Source organism: Dermacentor variabilis, chromosome 3 (assembly GCF_050947875.1).
Source record: "Dermacentor variabilis isolate Ectoservices chromosome 3, ASM5094787v1, whole genome shotgun sequence".
In the NCBI taxonomy this organism is placed as follows: domain Eukaryota; kingdom Metazoa; phylum Arthropoda; class Arachnida; order Ixodida; family Ixodidae; genus Dermacentor; species Dermacentor variabilis.
Window position 1 is genome coordinate 39,946,242 of NC_134570.1, and position 17,182 is coordinate 39,963,423.

Below are 17,182 nucleotides of genomic sequence, written 5' to 3' on the forward strand. Positions count from 1 at the left end.
TTGTACGCTATGCATGTTACCGAATTAACAATTTCACTAATGAAGATTTTAGACTGTAGCTTCACGATAACAGTCGTGACGGCGATCTTGATGCTGGCCTCGCTCCCAAAGAGACCACGCTCGGCGCGTGAATGGGCGATCGCCATATTAGATGCTCCACAGGCGTCACGCCCGAGCCCTTGGCCAGGCTGGCTCCCGTAGTAAACGTGCTGGCCCGTCCTTACTCTGCCGCTGCGAGATGGTTACTTCATGGCACACACTACTTTCGCGGAAGTCCAATGGCATGCTTACAAAATTTTCTTCGGGTTGTTTACGTAGCAGATATTTCGACGCGTATATAGTGAGCTTGAGGATGCAGTTTACGTTTGCATTACCGCTGTCACTCCTGTGGTGGCGAATTCGCGTCATTCGGCATTTGCGGCAATCAATTGCTGTAGAAACATGCTGTCAAGGGACTTGGAAAGGGCCTCGTTTTTCTCGGCAATGAATGAACGTTAAGTCTTTTTACGATTTGAAGTGGCTTCACGTGCGCCTTGTGCCGGAAGATATAAGCGATGAGAGCAGCCTAAAAGGAAGAGAGGTCGTGTCAAGCCAGTACCTGTAGCCAGTGGGGTAGCCAGAAAACTTTTTTGTGGGCATGCAGCCGCATACTCGACCGGGGTAAGGGGGCGCGGTGCAGGCGGGTGTTGTCGCACGTCATTCTATGCCGGGCAACCTTGACACACAAACATTTTAGACGGGTGCGGGGGGGGGGGGTGCGTGTTCGCAATGCTTTTCCCTCCCCCTCCCACCTTGCTACGCCTCGTGCTTCTAGTCAGCGTGAGCTCTGACAGCACCAGACAGTGACCAGCCGTTAGCGGCACACGCCAACCATGCAAGCGACTATAGAGAGTGCAAAGGAAAACCAAAAAAAATTTTTTTTTGGGACCGCAAAGTGCAAAACAAAAATGACAAGGGCGTTCAGTATTTTCACCAGTCATAGGTTACCAGAAAAGGTCGCGTAGGCACTTCGTTAATTATCTGGTGATCTTTAGTGAAAAATAAACAGCTCTGCTCAAGTTAAGCCAGGAACTGCCTCAGACTCACTTCTTTTTCTTCCAATATGTGTGAAACATTGGTTGGCCTGTGTGCTCGATATCGTGGATTTCCGAAATACCCCCCAAAATCATACGAAGTTTGGTATTCGCACGAAATATTCGTGGGGATCGATTGCGAGGGGATAAAGTCAAAATCTGCTGAAAGAACTTTTTTCTACTGTGCCCTAATATTACTGGCATTAAAGGGTTAAGGCAGGTGGGTGCTCAAAGGAAAGCACGTAGGACCACTGATACAGGCGCAGATATCGAGTGATAACGTCTCCGAATTGTGCTTCGAAATAGGCCGTTAACCAACGTAGTTCCTCCCCGAAGGGTTTTAAGGAGGCTTGGCGGACGTTCGTGGCGGCTGGCGACCCAGCCGGTGCTAGGAGCCCCCCGTGTGTGGCGCTGAGAGATTGAAACGCGATACTCACACCGCATGGGGGCCGGCGCTTTTCTTGCTACTGGTGAGCGCCGGTTGATTGCTGGGGCACGAATTTAAGTCCCAATGACTCACAACGGCGTTAGCTTTCGACGCACGTTAGAATGCATCAGTTCCCCAGCGCCCACGGTGGCCGCAAAAAGACCGGCAGTTATATGCACTCCGAGTATTGTGTTCCAATCGCCGAGAACTCTACGTGTTACAAAGGCATCAAATCTTTTTCTAGTCGGTGATGTACACCAAGAAAGGTGCAGTAATTGCCTCGCTAACACAAACGCCAACTGAAATATAACGGCGACGACAACTAAACAGCCTTTATGCTTACGAGAACGCATCAAAGGACAAAAAAGAAAAAGGGACGTGCAACCGAGACAGCGCTCAGGCGTTGTGAACAAAACCTGGTCGTGTCATATTCGGCACGGTTGGCAACCTTAGTGACAATTTCACATTGTGGTTTGCAGGGCGCTCCCCCATTTTCTGCAATAATCCATCCTACGAGACGGAACAGCGCTAAATGCCAGAGGCAAAAACAATAGAGACCGCTGCTGGCCAAATGAAAGGAACTGTTCGGCGAAGCAATTATCATCAGAGCCATTGCAGTTAGAAAAATTTGGAGGCCGTTTCGGAGAATTCGTTTTTCTCGGCAACCACTGCACCATATTTGGCAAGGTTTGTTGCATTTAAAAGAAAACTTTATATCTATTGACGGTTGGTCTCGAATTTTTCATTTAGGTCGCCATCTTTTTATTAAATATAGGCAAATGTCAAACATTTTCAGAAAACGAAACTATCATGTTTACAACTCTGTAACTCAGCAATTAAAATATCAGAGTTCTGTGAATTGCATATAATAGTACATCTAAAGCGGAAAAAATAGATGTTACACATGAATCTAAAAAAAATCAGAAATATGAAAATACTGCTTTTGCAGAACCCTTGTTCAATACGTAACAAATTCACGTAAGATATAACATGAACATCGAATTTCTCCGCTTTCCATGCTCTAATGTGTGTCGTTTACAGAACCACGATATCTGTTCTTGATGCAAAGTTATCACTTTGTAAACTTCGGGCTTCTATTTTTTTCAAGCTCCCAAAATTTGAAAATTTCTTAAACGAAATTCAGGCCCTAAACCGGAATTCCGTTTCAACGGACAATAGAATTTAACTTTATTTCTCACATGCAACAAATTTTATTAAAATCGGTCCAGGAGTTATCTCAGACAAACGTTTTTGCGTTTTACATGTATTGGAATAGGCCGCGTCGGAATGCGATAGCATTCAAAGATCCCTGACTTCTCACGCTTCCCAGCAACTAGAGCGTATGTAACCGTAATGTTTACGGGAAACGCTGGCCGCGAACGCTATGAACGAAAGCGAGCTTTCTGGTAGAAACGCGGCCTCTTTGTAGGCCACGATGCGGCGAAAGTTAGAAGCCATCTGGCGGTATTGCAAGGAACCGGGCGCGCCGCTCCGTGGCCTCCAAGATACTCGCGTACCGGCGCGCGCAAATGGCGGACGCCGTGGCCGGTCTATGGTTGGTAGAGACGCTGAAAAAGAGGTTTCTTTGAGTTTTTGCGTAACAGAATTATGTTTTCTCCTATAGTCAAATTACGATACGACGCTATCATGTCTGTAGCTTCCGTGTAAGTCGTACTTTACGATTTTTATTCGCACTTTAGCTTGAGAAATTCAATTATTTCTGTAACTTCCTTGCACCACACCGGAGACCGGGGTATAGGTGGTCCGAATTCTTTTTTACCGAAATGACGTCCGACACTGTACGCTCGGCGGCGACGTGTGGCGCTGACGCCGGATTTTCTACGACACCGGGCCCTTAACGCTATCGCGTTAATATATATATATATATATATATATATATATATATATATATATATATATATATATATAGACGTTTAAGTTTGATACGTAAGCTGTTATTTTTATTTGATTTGAAGCTGTGCTGAACAAATCTCGATTGAGACGCTGTACCGCCCTTTCGCTTTCTTCTCCAAAGTTTCGTGGAGGCCTTGAAGTTTGCCTTGGCAAAGCGGCCAGAGCTTGGAGACGATCAAAACGTCAAAGACGTGAGTACATTCCATGGAATCGGTGGCAAATGTAAATTCACTGAAATAATTGTCGTCGCTATCGACGCAACATTTAGGTGTGCACAAACACACACACGCACACACATGCACACACACAAACACGCACGCACACGCTCCATCCATCCATCCATCTATCTATCTATCTATCTATCTATCTATCTATCTATCTATCTATCTATCTATCTATCTATCTATCTATCTATCTATCTATCTATCTATCTATCTATCTATCTATCTATCTATCTATCTATCTATCTATCTATCTATCTATCTATCTATCCATCCATCTATCCATCTATCCATCCATCTATCCATCCATCTATCTATCTATCTATCTATCTATCTATCTATCTATCTATCTATCTATCTATCTATCTATCTATCTATCTATCTATCTATCTAATCTCATCTCATCTCATCTCGAAAACACTACGGCCACTTACTATGCTTCTTCAAGGTTTGTCAACCAACTAGTCCCGACTAACTACTTTTCTGCGCGAACCACTGGCGTAGCAACAGGGGGGGCCGGGGGGCCATGGGCCCTGGGTGCACGGGGCCAGTAGAGGGGGGGGGTGTCATATACGTCTGAAGACACCCGAAAATGGTCGATATCCCCGCCTTCCTCGACTACACCCGGGGGGGGGGGGGTGACAGAAGAGCTAAGAGCCCCGGGTGCCAGACGACCTAGCTACGCCACTGGCGCGAACTAACCGACTATCCGCGAGCAGTATAGTGCCAAGTAGGGCTGATTTGTCTCTGTATTACAGAGGCAGACTAGCATGGTGACCGACACAATCGGATTCGCTGCGCAAAATTACGACAAGACGAAGCCCCTGGCATCGCCACAAGATTACGGCATCAAGTACGCGCCCGACGAGGACTTTGGCGGCGCGCAGCTGACTATCGTGGCGCCCAACGGCGACGCTCTGTGTGTCACGTCCGGGCTCAACGGAATGTGAGTTTCTTTACCTAACAGCGCAAAAAGGCACCGGGAACAGACGGGATATGTTTTTGCGACTCGTTCGCAGTCCTGAGCCAAATCAGGTGAAACTTGGCGTTAACGCATGGTAATCAAAGCTATTGCTTTTGAACTTTTGATACATGCTCGTCTATGTGTTCCATATGTCTTAGAATTGTGTCGTAATAACTGATAGTGCTCTATATGTGTCCTGTGTTTTTGTGAATGAGTTTATTGGCTATAAGGTAATGGAGTGGTTAACGAGGACTGTATGAATCTTCATTTATAAAGTACAAAAAAGAAGAGAAAAGACAACAACAACATAGCGACAGATTAGCGCAACCTTGCTGAATCTCAACGTGTATTCCAGGGAAGCAAGCTTTGCAGAGACAACGAGGCTGCTGTGAATGGTGCGCTTATTGGTTATAACGTTAGGGCATTTTTGCGGTTCAGAAGTTTCGGTTGCGATAGCACCGGAGCAATAGGACCAGAACCTTAACTGTATTTTTGCGCGGTCGATTGGTGCGCGTGTTTCTTGTGGTTGTTTTGCACCGCATAAAGTCGCGCGAACATTTTTACTGGTAAGAAAATTCCCGGTAGAAATTCATTTATAGATCACTCTTACGCGATACCAGCCGCCTCCCTTTGACCAACCACGGAGTATTGATATGCCAGAAGACGTTCCGAGAGGTGAATTGCAGGACGCGACACCATCTTGATGTGCCCGCACCGCCTAGCACGTGTCGTGTCAGCGTTTGTGTCAGCGTCTTCTACATTGCCCCTAAATATGCTGCGTTCAATGCGTTAGGTGAAGGAAGACACCTTCAAACTTCCGTGGCCTTTCCCAGGAACAAAAAGGGAGCTACGCTAGAATAATGCGAAATTCATAACGAACCGTGTTCAGAATACTTATAATGTTGCCTAGAATACTTAAACATGTCCTCTTATGCGTATGTGCTCGGCGAAGTAGCACACACACACACACACACACACACACACACACACACACACACACACACACACACACACACACACACACACACACACACACACACACACACACACACACGCACGCACGCACGCACGCACGCACGCACGCACGCACGCACGCACGCACGCACGCACGCACGCACGCACGCACGCACGCACGCACGCACACACACACACACACACACACACACACACACACACACACACACACACACACACAGCGCGCACGAAAGATTTAGAAAAGTTGCACAGAAACTCCCCTGGAAATTGTCTAAGTAAGCGTAAGCATTCTGCCATTTGCTCATGTCCACGCAGCCCAGTATCATTATGAATGTTATGAAACTTGATCCGGCCAGTACAAACAACAGCGCTGCGGCGACAAGAACTGGTGCGGGCGGTGCCGCGAGTAGCATTGACGGCGCATTGACGGAAGTGTCCGCTCTTTACGTTTACTATGTTACTTTATGGCGCAAGCATGGCACAAGCCAAGTTCTGCAGATGGCGGCGCCAGGTGCGCTGATGACGTTCCGATCGTTATAAGCCATCATCGCTATTTAACGCCTTATCCATCCGCGTTATCCCGCGACTTACCGCGTCCGGTCAAGGTCGATTCAAATGGGCCGCGAAGCTTCCGGCGAAAAGCGGTCCAGAGCCATTGGCCACGGACATCATGTAGCAAGGGTATATAGTTGTGGATGCAGCGATTGAAGCGTGACTTTGTGAGGAGGGGACCAACATTCAGGAACAAAAAGCGTTTTTTATTTAAAAGAAACAGTTGGATTTCGTTCAACAAAAATAAAATTCCTAATCAATGTTATGCACGTATGGCGAGGAAAGACAAGACAACTCTCTTTTACATCATGATTAAGAATAAAAGTCTCGTGTTTAGTGGCCGCCTATAAAAGGGAGCCGCCGCTATCGAATGCAACGCAATGCAGCTATCGAAGGCGCGCACGTAAAGTTCACTTGCCGCTATCATTGTTCTTTGGGTGTAGCCTGCTTTTGAGGGCACAAGTTCTCCCAATAAAATACTAGTTTCGTCAAAGTTTTGCTGCCTTCTTCACCGTCACTACTACTTGACAATATATTTACATCCAATTAGGATAGTGCTTGTGTCCTCCAACACTCAGTTACGTGTTGCCAGGACAAAAATAGAATTGCCAGGGCTCCCTTTCCTGCATATGGTATAGGCTGACACTTTCACCACGTTTTATTATATGCTTTTTGTTTTTGTATTTTTTGCAAAACCTTTTTTAGTGCGCAATCCGCTGGATGGAAGAAAGGAAGAAGGCGACAGGACAGAGGGAGGGGGGGGCGCAATTTCGTTGTTTAAACCGTGTTTCACCAACGGGACCAAGCAGCCACCCTTTTTCGTTAAACGCCTTCAGAATTCACTTCATAATATTTATCAACATCATCAGTTTGATCATCATCAGCCTATTTTAAGTCCACTGCCGGACTAAGGCCTCTCTCAGCGATTTCCAATTACCCCTGTCTCTTGCTGGCCGATTCCAACCTGCACCTGCAAATTTCCTAATTTTTCATTCGTCAAGTTTATTTGATTAGAAGCGTACATAAAATTTCCATCAGCTGTTTGGAGCCGTAGCCAAAGGCTTATTAATGGGTCCAATACTGAAGTGAAATAAGGCACGCGGGTATAGGTTTCAAACTCGCATTGAAAGCATGATAACAATAGACGAAGCTCACAATTTTCATCTTGTATAAAAAAATTATGACAAAAAATACAGCAAACAAAACCATAAAGAACAACGCTAAACTATAATACATTCAATACTAATACATAATATACAAATGGTAGACGAACAAGGTAGTTTGAAATTCTTATTGGCTCATCACGTAATACAAATCTTCATTGTGAGAAATATCAAAAGATAATACATATATGAAGCAATTGTATAGGGAAATGAGAGGTGAAGACAATGTCCTGATAAGAGAATTAATTGTAAGAAATATTTTTTCGCTATCATGTTGAAGTTATGACCTTTTAATTTCGTCACCTTGCCTAATTTTCTGTCATCCTCGACTGTGCTTCTTTTCCCTTGGCACCCATTCTGTAACTCTTATCGTCCACCGGCTATCTGCTCTACGCATTATATGGCCTTCCCAGCTGCATTTCTATCTCTTAATGTCAACTAGAATATCGGCTATTCCTGTTTCCTTTCTGATTCACACCACTCTCTTCCTGGCTCCTAACTTTAAGTCTAACAGAAAATGGTTAACCGGCGTCTCCTTCATTTCCTTGAAAGTAACAAACTATTAGATTCCCTACAGTGTGGCTTCAAGGAAGCTAGATCCACAACTGATCACCTTGTTCGCATTCAGACGAATATTCGCGATGCTTTCGTGCATAAGCAGTTCTTTTTGTCAGTATTTATTGACATGGAGAAGGCGTATGACATGACGTGGCCTTTCGGAATTCTCCGTGACCTGGCTGAAATGGGAGCGCGAGGCAATTTGCTGAATGTCATCCAGAGTTACCTATCTAACCGCACGTTCCCCGTCAGAGCTGGTAATGTGCTGTCTCCTCTATTTACACAGGAAACGGGTGTACCACAAAGTAGCGTGCTGAGCTGCACTCTATTCCTTGTAAAAAGGGACTCGCTTTATACCATCATACCACGTACAATGTTTTATTCTGTGTACGTGGATGACGTACAAATAGGTTTTAAATCATGTAGTCTTTCCATCTGTGAGCGACATGTTCAGCTTGGGCTAAATAAATTGTCAAAGTTGGCTGAGGAGAATGGGTTTAAGTTAAACCCGCAAAAAAGCACGTGTGTTCTATTCTCGAACAAGAGAGGTATAGTACCTGAAACCGCTATTTTCCTTAATCGACGACAACTACCTGTGAGCCATGAACACAAATTTTTGGGCTTCATTTTAGACTTTAAATGAACACTTATCCCCCATTTGAAATATCTGAAAGTGAAGTGCATGACGACAATGAACCTTCTGAAGCTCTTGTTCCGTACATCCTGGGGAAGTGACAGAAAGTGCCTTTTGAGCTTGTATAGAACTCTGATAAGGTCACGCCTTGACTACGGTGCTATAGTGTATAACTCTGCTACACCCAGTGCCTCGAAGATGCTAGATTCGATTCACCACTTGGGTATCCGTCTTGTTAGGTGTGCTTTCAGGACTAGTCCTGTAGAGAGCGTGTACATTGAATCCAACGAATGGTCTCTACATCTACAAAGAGCATATTTAACTTTCTCTTACGCCCTGAAAGTTAAATCAGATATTCAGCATCCATATCATTTTACAATTAGTGACTTGTCCACTGCCAGGCTATTCCGTAACCGCCCAGCCACCAGGCCTCTGTCCCTCCGATTGGAAGCACTGTCAGAAGAAACAGGCATCCCTTTTTTAGAGAATGTCCTAATGGCTCCTACTCGGCTTCCACCGCCTTGGGAGTGGCAAACTATCGAATGTGACATCTCTTTCTTAAAAATATTGAAACGAGCGCCTGAGGCTCACACACAATCACATTTTCTTGAACTTAAAGAGAAGTATTCCTGCGCTGAATTTTACACAGATGCTTCGAGGTCTACTGGTGGTGCTGCTTACGCAGCTCTCGGACCCTCATTTTCCACATCTGGGGCACTAAACCCACACACAAGCATCTTTCCAGCGGAAGCATACGCTAATGACCTCGAGCTCCACCACTGGAAAATCTGGCGCCACCGTCGGCATGACGTGCTATGAAGGATCACGTGGACATAGCGGCCGCGTCGGCTGCTTCGGGAGCGCCGAAGCGAGCTGGAAATGAGAGTTTGTTCCCTCGTGCCCTGCGGTCCTCATTTAGGGGCGATATTTTCCCGCTTCGAGTGTCTCCTTTACAACTATTGAAAGCACTACAATAGGTAGTGGCTGCCTTTGAAGGCGCGCAACATGGTAGGCTACTGCTCGATGCTGCAGTGCCAGACGTACGCAACGGAGCCCGGTGTCAGTCTTATTCATACGTAGCCGCAGGACAAGAAGCTGCATAAGCTTGGCTCGCGAAACATAAAACCGGCAAACAGTCATCGGCTACAACTCGCGTATGCAGCAAGCACAGACGCGAGGAAGATTTCTGCTACGGTGCCCGGTCTGCGATGTTCCAAAAACGTGCACTGACACGCTCGCCCGGGTCCGTTGCCCGACTAATGTCATGACGGTTTGGTCTGTGAACTTGTCGATGCTATAGATACTGGCAAGTTCACTGGAGTGGAAAGGGAGCAGTAAGAAGCACGTTAAAAAAAAGCATGGCATATGGTCATGTTTGTGTTATGAAATAATGTACTGGATTACAAAAAAAAGAAGCAGCGGGAAACCGCATGCTGAGGACACCGATAAACATATAGTGCGACGCAACTCGAGAAATAATATTGAAACGTCCAAGAATTAAAAAAGAAAGACTGAATCGTCGCGACGGCACATCACAGTCGTCATCACAGTCATCATAGGCGTCGAAGTCTCTACAATGAAGTTATTTTTGAACAGCTCTGATAGCTCCCACGCAACAATGGTTGCTTGTATACTGTCAAATGCTCATATTCTGCGGCCTAAAGCTCATGGAACGGTGCGAGAACGCGCGCGCGGAGAAAGCGAAACAGTGCGCGGACAAGCATGCAGACGCGCAGTCGGTCGCTGCGAATCTGTGCGATCGCCGCATTGAGGCTTCATTCTATTACGCTCCATTTAGTTATACAAACACTATAAGAACACATTTCACATAGTTTGGCCTCAGCGTTTACCTACCTTTCACGCAAGAAGCCGGTCCGGGAGACTCCATCGCGTCGACCGTGCACAATGGCGTTAATTCACTGTACGTATTCGGTAAAGAGATGGCGTCTGTAAACGATTCTGTGCTTTCAGTTTGCCCAAGATTATTATTTAGACAGTAAAAACCTTCTCTCGTTTCTAAAGTACTTAAGAAAATGTCCGGGAGAGCTCCCGCGTGGTGTTTTCAATGAGCGCTGACAGCAAAACCTATGATGAGCGCGCCGCGTGATCCCTCATACTACGCCAGCGAGGCGCTTCCGATAGATGGCGACTCCGTAACTCCTCGCCGCCAATACTCTCGGCTATTAAACACATAAGGCTCACAAACGTCGCTAAGGCTGTTCTCTTCACAGACTCATTAAGTGTAGTGAGAGCCCTAATTAGCCTGCGAAAACAAAAGAACTCTGTTTTAAAATGAACTATATCTCTTGTTATGCTCTGCAAATATGTGCAACCAAGTGATTGTCTTATGCTGGGTACCTGGCCACAGGGGTATAGATGGCAAAGAGGCTTCTGACAAAATGGCTACGTCAGTGAGTTTTAGCGACAAACATGGAAATACCGCCATACTTGCCACAGACCTAAAGACTTTTCTGCGCCGCAAATTGAGGAATCATTGACAAGGCGAGTGGGATACACAAACAATGAATAAGCTTCACATTGTAAAAACAAAACTGGGGAACTGAATAAGTTGAAAAACAGCACGGTACAAGGAATTACTTCTTTGCCGATTAAGGATAGGCCACACATACGGTACTCACTCATACCTTTTGACTGGGAGCGATCCTCCAACTTGTATTAAGTGCGGCAATAGTCTCTCAGCCAACCATGTTCTTATTCAGTGGCCTGCCATAGAAACAGAGAGGAAAAAGTATTTCCCTGCTGTATATCACAAGAATATGCCCCTTCACCCTGCATTTTTTCTTAGCAATGAACCGCTTTTTAATCTGCAGTCTTAGATTTTTTAGCCGAAACTGACACCCTGAAAATCATTTGGCCAGGCAACTTTTAGCACATGACTAGCAGCCCTGCATTCAAGGGCTTTCTTGAAACTCTGGTGTCAGTGTTATGTTTTATTGCATCATGTTTTAACGAAAGCCCATTGCCATAGCCCACATCTGCCTGGTCGCCGTCATTATTTCAGCACTTATATATTCTACGCCACTTACAGCTACAGGTTTTAGGCCCTTTTACAACCGTGTCACATCTACCATGAGGAATTCATTGTGCACGCAATCCATAATACATCGTCAACATTAGCACTTGTCATGGCGCTCTTTGACCAAACCTGGCCCTTGGCCATAAAACACCACGCATCATCAACTTTACGTCTAACAATGTTCTTTGCATCACTCTTTGCACGGTCCTTAAATTGTTCTCGATTTTCTTTAACCTTCAGTAGAATGCAATGATTGTACTTTTTTTTTCTTCAAATATAGTGGTATGCTCTCATTCAGGATTTGGCAATGCCTGCCGTATGCTCTCCAACCCATTTTTATTTTTCTGTAAATTTCTTTCTCATAATTACAGTCTCGTATGAGTAGCTGACCTAGATAAACATACTTCTGCGCAGACTCCAGAGGCTGACTGCAGGTCATAAATTATTTTTCCCTTGCCAGGCTATTCAACATTACCTTTGTTTTCTGCATAATAATATTGCCATAATCTTATAGTGCCATTCACAGATCACTCGTGATAACATGCATTCATTGCTCCATGCCGGATGAATTTAATACACGTCTTTAAGTCAAATTCTGGCGATTATGAGAGCGACGGAGTCGCGAAGCGAGCTTCATCACTGTCACCCCTGGTCTCTCGCATAAATTAACAACACAGGTTCGGGAGTGGCTTCGAGTCCTCGTCCGGACTGTTGCTCAATAATTACATGGACGCCTTCGCCAAGCCTGGAAAGCACTTCAACCTGGACCCATCACCGGCGAACCAGTTGGGTCCCGGCAAGAGGCCCATGACGTCCATGGTCCCCACCATCATCACCAAGTTCTCCACGCCTTCCGAGCTGGTGGGCGCCTTCGGCGGCAGCGGAGGCCTCCCGGCCATCTCTGCAGTGGCGCAGGTAAGAAGTAGGCCTCAATGGTGGTTTATTAAAATGAACAAAACAAACAACGGAAAAGGATTGGAAGGACATTATTGCTGACCGCATTGTAACGGTGTAGCGCGGTACGCTGACACATAAATGGTGGCCAGCGGAAATGCAGTATGGGAAGGTAGTAAAAGGACACAGAGAGATTATAGTGGTGAGTCTAGAGGAGAGGATAATGTACTAGACAGCAGGGGGCGGGGAGGGCGGGGCTATTCTGCAAGTGTCCACCTAGTGGACATGGCCATTTTGTCTGCTGCTGGAGTTCTGCCGGGCTGGGCTGGGCCACGCGCCAGAACGAGACAGGTGCCACCAGGCAATCAGCACTTTAGAACCAGACGAAATGAACAGGTCCACTAGGTGGACACTTACAGAATAGCCCCCCCCCCCCCAGCTATCGAATGCCATAATCAACGCACTGCCTGCAACCACTTTGTCTCGTTATATATACCTGCATTAAAATTATATCATAAGAAGCCAACAAACATGGACACCAAGGACAACATGGGGGAAATTACTTGTACTTAATAAGTGAATTAAAGAAACGATAAATTAATGGAAATGAAAGTGGAGGAAAAAAGAACTTGCCGTAGGTGGGGAACGATCTCACGTCTTCGCGTTACGCGTGCGATGCTCTGGAAGCATCGCAAGTGCAATGCGAAGACGTGGGATCCCTTCCCACCCGCGGCAAGTTGTTTTCTTCATCCACTTTCATTTCCGTGAATTTATCATTTCTTAATTCACTTAATAAGTACAAGTAATTTCCCCTATGTTGTCCTTGGTGTCCATGTTTGTTGGCTTCATATGATACGATTAATAAGAATCGGGTCCCTCGGTTAACCCCCTTTCTTCTCGTTTATTGCACTAAACATACTTACTGATAAAGAACCACGGAGTTTCCTACAATATGTACAAAAGGGAACTTTGGCGCTGCAATCGTTCAGTTACTGCGGGAATGATGGGTGGTACACAGGCTTGTCTGCTCTTCGTGCGTGTGGATTCTTAAACGGTTTTGGCTTTGTTTCTTACGCTTTACCTGCCTTCAATTTCTTAAATTTTAAAGCAACGTATACTTTTGTGAAAGCAGAGGACTCAGCGAACAGGTATAGTCGCAGCGGTTTAGCCTGTCGAGCTGGCCAAATCGAAACGCGCCAAATGTCAACGCGCTGAGTTGTCCGCGAGAAATTCATGATGGCGTTCTGTGCCACTTGCCGATGCATGCGTCCGTGGCATAATGGTTTCCATATCGGGTCTCCAAATGCGCGAGGTCCCGTGTTCGAATCCTCCCATCAGACACTCTTAGCAATGCTTATCAAATTATTTAAAACGCAGTACTTTGTTGAAAATGGTGAGTTTACAAAGTCACGGAGCCGTTTAAAGCCAGAAGGACCAACCTAAGCCAAATCTATCTACTAACCGCAAGTTTCACGCTGGCTTAAACGCTTCGCTTGCTGCTCCCGTAGACACTGGTGCTATTGAGTTCCCTCCAGTGATTATTGCATGAAACTGCACGCACATGTTTTATCTTGGTGAACTGAATTGAAATACGGCGTTGACGAATCGAAACTGTTCGGTGGGTTACGCGGGACGTCGTCGGATCGGCTCGTTGCCCACCCGCGTCTCTCTTAACGAGCACGCAAAGCACATCATACATCTTTTTTTTTTGCACTTCATCCCCATCGGAAATGCAGCAGCCGAGGTTGAGAATCGAACCCGGAACCACGTGCTCAGCAGCCACAACACCGTAACCATTGGGCCATCGCGGCGTCTGCTGAGGTCTTAGGGAAACTTTCAAAGAACATCGAATATAAATAGTAAAAAAACTACGATCTTCTCATAGCGTGATGACCACTGAGCAGTTTCTTGCTCCTACACACAGTTCTTCTGTTACAGCCTCCTGCATTTTTACAAAGTCTGCCCAGTTGCTCCCCAAGGCAAAGGAGTCACGGTCCGGTGCTGTGGAGGCACAGGACCGTGGAACACGCATTCCGTATTTGTTGTTGGTAAAGCATGGACAATTTTCGGCCGGCAAAGCTGCCGCTGTTCTGCATGACATGCGATGGAAGAAAGTTCGCGCTACCATAACCGTATCCCATGGTCTGTAACCTGCTACTGGGAAACTGGCGTCCTCGAAGTGACGCCCGTATTTCGCGTCGCTGGGCAGGCATTGAAAAAAACACAGAAATAAATAACTCTTTCAGATATGCTATTTCGGAAACTCGCCTTCTAAGTCGGGAAAAGCTCCGCGTGTCAATTTTCGGGAGATCACTGTCTGACGCGCCATTAGTAGGCTGCGAAACAAAGCTCTGCTTCGACGTTTATGGCCTGCTATATAAAGAAAGTGTTCGTGATGACAAATTCCGATGATAAAAAAGGCAAGAAAGAAATGTGTACCGAAAACTATTATGTGAAAGAACGAAAGGTGCGCGAACCGATCAGGAAACAGCGCTAAACAGCAGGACGAAGAGAGGAACAAAGACCACAGCACTAACAACCAAGTGTCCTTATTCTTTCAGTCAGCATATATATACACTCTACCACTGTCTCAAAGCGCAAAAGCGACAGAAATTCAGCATGCGCAAGGGCAATAAATTGCAATCAATGAGATACGAAGGCTATCTCCTTCGGAAGGAGAGAAATGGAGGGGAGGCTTACACATGTTTCGCCGCTATTATGAATCTGAAAGGCTTCGGCAATATCTCATTGATTGCAGTTTGTTTCGGCTGCGCATGCTGAATTTCTCTGGCCTTTATGCTTTGAGATAGCGGTAGAATTTATATATGCTGACTGAAAGAATAAAGACACTTGGTTGTTAGTGAGCGCTGTGGTCTGTGTCCCTCTCTCCGTCCTCTTGGACTGGTTGGTAATCATGAACCAACCAGTCCAAATGCGTATTCTTCTGCAGTGCTTGAAACGTCTAAGTGAAAGAAAGAAATCTTATTTCTTGCGATTTTTAATTGCTCACTTCAAGAAAGATTAGGAAGGTGGTTGGTTGCATAGCTCAAATCACAGATAGCGAAAAAAAGTGTGCAGGAACCATTGACGATGATCGTCAATGTAAGCGAAAACGAACGAACGAACCAACGAACGAACGAACGAACGAACGAACGAACGAACGAAACGAACGAAACGAAACGAAACGAAACGAAACGAAACGGAACGAACGAACGAACGAACGAACGAACGAACGAACGAACGAACGAGCGAGCGAGCGAACGAGCGAACGAGCGAACGAACGAACGAACGAACGAACGAACGAACGAACGAACGAACGAACGAACGAACGGAACGGAACGGAACGGAACGGAAATACCTTCAAGGCCGACTGAAAGCGCAGTTATTGCAGTTTGAAAAACACTAAGAATAAACCACTTGGGTGGTAGCTTATTCGCAAATCTCTGTTGACTGCGCGAAATTACCTCCAAACGGCGGGTTTTTTAATAGACTTCCATACTTTGAACATCATACGCGAATGAATCTGTTTCCACCGGTTATTCTTAAATGATGGCTGTCCATCTTGCTACATCCCTTAAGCGGGCGAAATGTCCTCACTGGAACATGGAATATTCGAAGCGTGTAGTCTCAACGAAACAAGTCCTGTATTCACGAAGAAGTTAATTCTTACGATAGAACTGTTCCTAGCAAGTGACGGTAGCCAAACGTTGTTAGACATATACGAGGGTCGTTCAAGTCAATCCGGGACTTTTTTTTAAAAACAAATAGAAGAAGAAATTTCAAAGTGCGGAAAGTGGGTTTATTTTTCCACATAACCTTCAGGTACATTTATACACTTATCCCAGCGTTTAACAAACGCCTGAAATGCTTCGGTATAAAAAGATTTATTATTACAATGGAACCATTGTAGGACACCATTCTTCACTTCATCATCAGTGTTCAAATGTTTTCCTCCAAGGAACTCCTTCAGGCGTCCAAACAGGTGGAAATCACTGGGTGCTAAGTCAGGACTATAGGGGTGTGTGGGGTAGTATCTGCCAGCCAAGTTCCTGGATTGTTTGGAATGTGCGTTGAGCGGTATGCGGTCATGCATTGTCTTGTAAAAAGACCACGCCCTTTGTGATCAAACCCGGACGTTTCTTCCGTAAACTCCTGTGCACATCAAGCAGAACACAGCAGTAATACTCACTGTTGATAGTGACACCATTTGTTAAAAAAATCAGCGTGAATTATTCCCTGTTTATCCCAGAATACACTTCCAATCGCTTAACCGGCAGACGCAGCTGTTCGAAATTTCTTGGAAGGTGGTGGTTTCGTATGCTTCCACTGCATCGGTGCTCTTTTGGATTCTGGGGTGAAATGGTGAACCCATCTTTTGTCACATGTCATGATGCAATTCAGAAAATCCGGGCCTTCCCTTTCAAAGCGTTCCTTCAGTTCTCAACAGACTTCAACTCTTCTCTGTCTGTCAAAAGCAGACAGCTGCTTTGGGACCCAGCGTGCACTCATTTTTCGGAACAACAAATGGGCATGTATTATTGTGTTCACTGTTCCTAACGACAGATTACACACCCTTGCAATTTCACGACAGGTTATGCAACGATTGTCCACGATCAGCTGCTCCACGCGCTGAATGTTCTCTGGTATGACTATTGTGGGCTGTGATCCACCAGGATCGCGATCGTCAGTAATAGAGATACGGCCATCTTTGAAAGGCTTACACCATTGAAATGTCTTACTGCGACTGAGTGTCACATCACCGTACTGAGC

General features: G+C 45.7%; 1 protein-coding gene across 1 annotated transcript in view; it reads left to right on the forward strand.

Annotated features, from left to right (window-relative positions):
• The window catches only part of LOC142574480 (scoloptoxin SSD14-like), a 29,115-nt gene extending 15,165 nt beyond the window's left edge, over positions 1-13,950 (forward strand). The window contains exons 10-13 of the mRNA XM_075683544.1: positions 3,536-3,605; positions 4,394-4,581; positions 12,196-12,433; positions 13,921-13,950. Coding sequence (XP_075539659.1) covers positions 3,536-3,605; positions 4,394-4,581; positions 12,196-12,433; positions 13,921-13,950 — 526 coding nt within the window. The remainder of the gene's footprint in view (positions 1-3,535; positions 3,606-4,393; positions 4,582-12,195; positions 12,434-13,920) is intronic.
• Positions 13,951-17,182: the final 3,232 nt, after the last annotated feature.